This window comes from Triticum aestivum, chromosome 2A (assembly GCF_018294505.1).
Source record: "Triticum aestivum cultivar Chinese Spring chromosome 2A, IWGSC CS RefSeq v2.1, whole genome shotgun sequence".
Classification (NCBI taxonomy): Eukaryota; Viridiplantae; Streptophyta; class Magnoliopsida; order Poales; family Poaceae; genus Triticum; species Triticum aestivum.
The window spans coordinates 723391386-723394716 of NC_057797.1; the positions used below are offsets into that span (position 1 = coordinate 723391386).

General features: G+C 55.8%; 1 protein-coding gene across 2 annotated transcripts; it reads left to right on the forward strand.

The window, feature by feature from the left end:
* Positions 1-344: 344 nt before the first annotated feature.
* Positions 345-2203, forward strand: LOC123190586 (xyloglucan endotransglucosylase/hydrolase protein 9). 2 transcript variants are annotated; one of them, XM_044603255.1, is made up of 3 exons: positions 345-636; positions 719-823; positions 1278-2203. In XM_044603255.1, exons 1-3 carry the CDS (start codon positions 450-452, stop codon positions 2030-2032), a joined length of 1047 nt encoding a protein of 348 aa, XP_044459190.1. In that variant the 5' UTR covers positions 345-449; the 3' UTR covers positions 2033-2203. The 2 variants fall into 2 exon arrangements, with proteins under 2 accessions (XP_044459190.1, XP_044459191.1); XM_044603256.1 differs by having other exon boundaries at positions 346-636; positions 719-819.
* Positions 2204-3331: the final 1128 nt, after the last annotated feature.

Below are 3331 nucleotides of genomic sequence, written 5' to 3' on the forward strand. Positions count from 1 at the left end.
TCTACCGCCGTTCGCACTTTGCTCTTTACCGTGTCACGTACGCCCCCGCGAGCCAGCTGTGGCCAGCGAGGATCGTACCGAATGATGCGTACGGATCAGCTCGGCTCGGCCGGAGCCAGTAGGGTGAGCAGCGGGGTAGCACTCTTGCAGCAGCGTGACAGACAGGGGCGTGGCCAATGCCGCAAAAGTTGCCAAAATTATTACGGGCCTGGCCCGACCACCCAACGGCTACCTCGCCCTCCTACGTGGCCAGCCCGGCGCCCTCGTGTCACGTGCCACCCTTCCTCCGCAAGCCCACTCCCACACTACCTCGCCCCGCCTATATAACACGAAGCAAGGTCCTAGCCGGATCAACCACAGTTCACACGGCGCACGGCGAGCTCAGTACAGTACAGCGAGGGGAAGGAGCACTGGGGGGACAGTAGCTAGCGTTGCGAGTTCCCCGGCCAATGGCAATGGCGTGGTGGAAGAACGGCGCCTTGGTCGCCGCGGCGACCCTCGCCGTGGCCGCGGTGGTCTGCGCCGGCGTGGCGGCGGCGGCGAGCAAGTTCGACGACGTGGTGCAGCCCAGCTGGGCCAACGACCACGTCCTCTACGAGGATGACCTCCTCAAGCTCCGCCTCGACAGCTCCTCCGGTAAGCTTTCACTTCACAGAGGCGCGCGCATTTGTTCATCAGTGATAATGTACTAATCTTTTCTGCACTGTGGCTTTGACAGGCGGGGGATTCGCGTCCAAGAACAAGTTCTTGTACGGCAAGGCCACCGCCGACCTGAAGCTCGTGCCGGGGGACTCCGCCGGCGTCGTCACGGCTTTCTATGTGAGTGAGTGCTGGCCTTGCTTTGCCCCCTTGTTCCTCTTGGCATTGCCATTTAGAGCTGCTCGTGACATCAGCCCCGTGAACTGCCGCATTCATTCTGCATTAGGAAACAAGAATATGCATCTTTCAATGTTGATTCCATTATAAGGATTAATCAGAGTAAAATGTGGGGAGGTCGATGCTGGGGGGCATGCGTGCTAGCATGTCTGTCACGGTCAGGATGGACATGGATGGACATGGATGCTGCCAAGCACCAATTTACAAAGAACACAGCACGTGAACGAGCCCAGCAACAGACAACTTTCTTAAAAGCTACCACCTTAAACAAAATCACCCTGAAAGAAAGATTTACCCCCGTTGAGTTACCACTTACCACTAATGCTTAGCGCTTGACAGTATATGCATCTTCAAGCTCGAGTAACTAATGTTTGTGATGTGCGTGTATGATCGACTTGCAGCTGTCGTCGGCGGGGGACAAGCACAACGAGTTCGACTTCGAGTTCCTGGGCAACGTCACCGGCGAGCCGTACCTGGTGCAGACCAACCTGTACATCGACGGCGTGGGCAACCGGGAGCAGCGCATCGACCTCTGGTTCGACCCCACCGCCGACTTCCACACCTACGCCGTGCTCTGGAACCCCAGCCAGGTCGTCTTCCTCGTCGACGACACCCCCATCCGCGTCTACGACAACAAGAACGCCTCCGCCACCAAGCCCAAGGGCCACCACCGCCACCCCAACAACGCCACCACCGCCGCCACCCAGACGGCGTCCGCGTTCCCGTCGCCGCAGCCCATGGCCGTGTACAGCTCCATCTGGAACGCGGACGACTGGGCCACGCGCGGCGGGCTGGTCAAGACGGACTGGTCGCACGCGCCGTTCGTGGCCACCTTCCGGGACGTGCGCGTGGAGGGCTGCGCCTGGGCCGCCAACGCCTCCGACTCGGACGCCGGCGAGGTGGCGCGCTGCAGCGGCAGCTCCTGGGGCAAGGAGGGCCGCTACTGGTGGAAGGAGAAGGACATGCAGGAGCTGTCCGTGCACCAGAGCCACCAGCTGGTGTGGGCGCGCGCGCACCACCTCGTCTACGACTACTGCGTCGACACCGACCGCTTCCCCGTCCAGCCGCCCGAGTGCGCCGGCCGCTGATCCGCCGCGTCGTCGCCGGCCGCCTCCATGGAAATCTTTTATTAGCACTCCGTAGAATGGATCCATGACATCGATGGATCGTCGTAGCTGCTCGTTTCAGTTTCGATTTAGGTCCGTAGCCTCTCCGATGAGCTTCGATCGTGTTTGCTATCTCTGCCTTGCAGTTCTCTTGTTCTTGTTGTTATGTTGGGGTGTCCTGTATAAATTCGTCCGTGGAAGTGATGCTCTTTTCTCCCTTCCATCTTCGAGCGCAAATTACGCCCTTGATACTGCGCTCATCATCTATGCAATGTTCCATGTCTAACGCAGTGTGGTCCTCTAATCAAGGTTGGATCCAGTACTTGGTACACTTTAATCAAAGGTCGCTCAGTAAATAGAAGGGACAGTGCAGTAACTGGTGGTCCATTTGAGCGAGTACGTACTACGTAGATGCCACTGCTTGGCTGCAGGAAAGGCCCAAAAGGATAAGGCGTGAGTACTCGGTACTGAGCTCACAGGTCAATAGAGAATCGTTTGGACGCATGAGCTTGTGCTGGTTTCACGACCTCCCTCTATCTTTTTACCCCCTTTTTTTGTGATGACTCTATCTTTTCACCTTGCTGCTCATGAGCTCCCTCTATCTTTTTACCTTGCTGCTCATGATGGTAGCTTTGGTCAGAATGGACCAAGCGGGCTTTCATTTTTTGCTTTGCACGGCCGCCTGAGATGATGGGAGCTCGGCTCGCCTTTCGTTCACAAACTTTGAAGCTCTGCCGCATTCGAGTGAGTGCATAGTCCCCCCATGGATGGATGACATCAAAGCACGCCGCATGTTTGTTCTTGTTTGGGGAGTAGAGGAGGACCGTGGGGCTTGTGGAATCGGTTGATTGGCACGCCACGCCACGCCCGTGAAGAAGTGCGCATGTGTGTGTAGCGCCGAAAAAGGATAGGCAGAGATGCCTTGTGACTTGCCAGGGCGAAATTTGACGCAGCCAAATTTATCCACAGGCTGTTTCGCTTTTGAAATGCCGGATTTTGGTTTCGCTTTAAACCCTCGAACACCCCGCCTGAGATGATGGGAGCTCGGCTCGTCTTTCTTTCACAAACTCTGAACCGATACCAGCCATGCTGCATCGCGAACGAGTGTCCATGGATCGGCATCGACACAATAACGTCAGGTCAATTTTAACTTTTTTTTAAAGTGTGGCTAGGTCTCAATCGACAGAGACTTAACCACCAAGTCTCAGTAAGTGATATACTCCCTTCATCTGGTGAGGAATGTACATCTAGAAATTTGCAAATTGTGAAGTGAAGTAAAAAAATGAATAGGAAATGTACAAGCGACCATCTTTCCTCTTTAATTACCCAATCCTCAATGAGCTAACTGC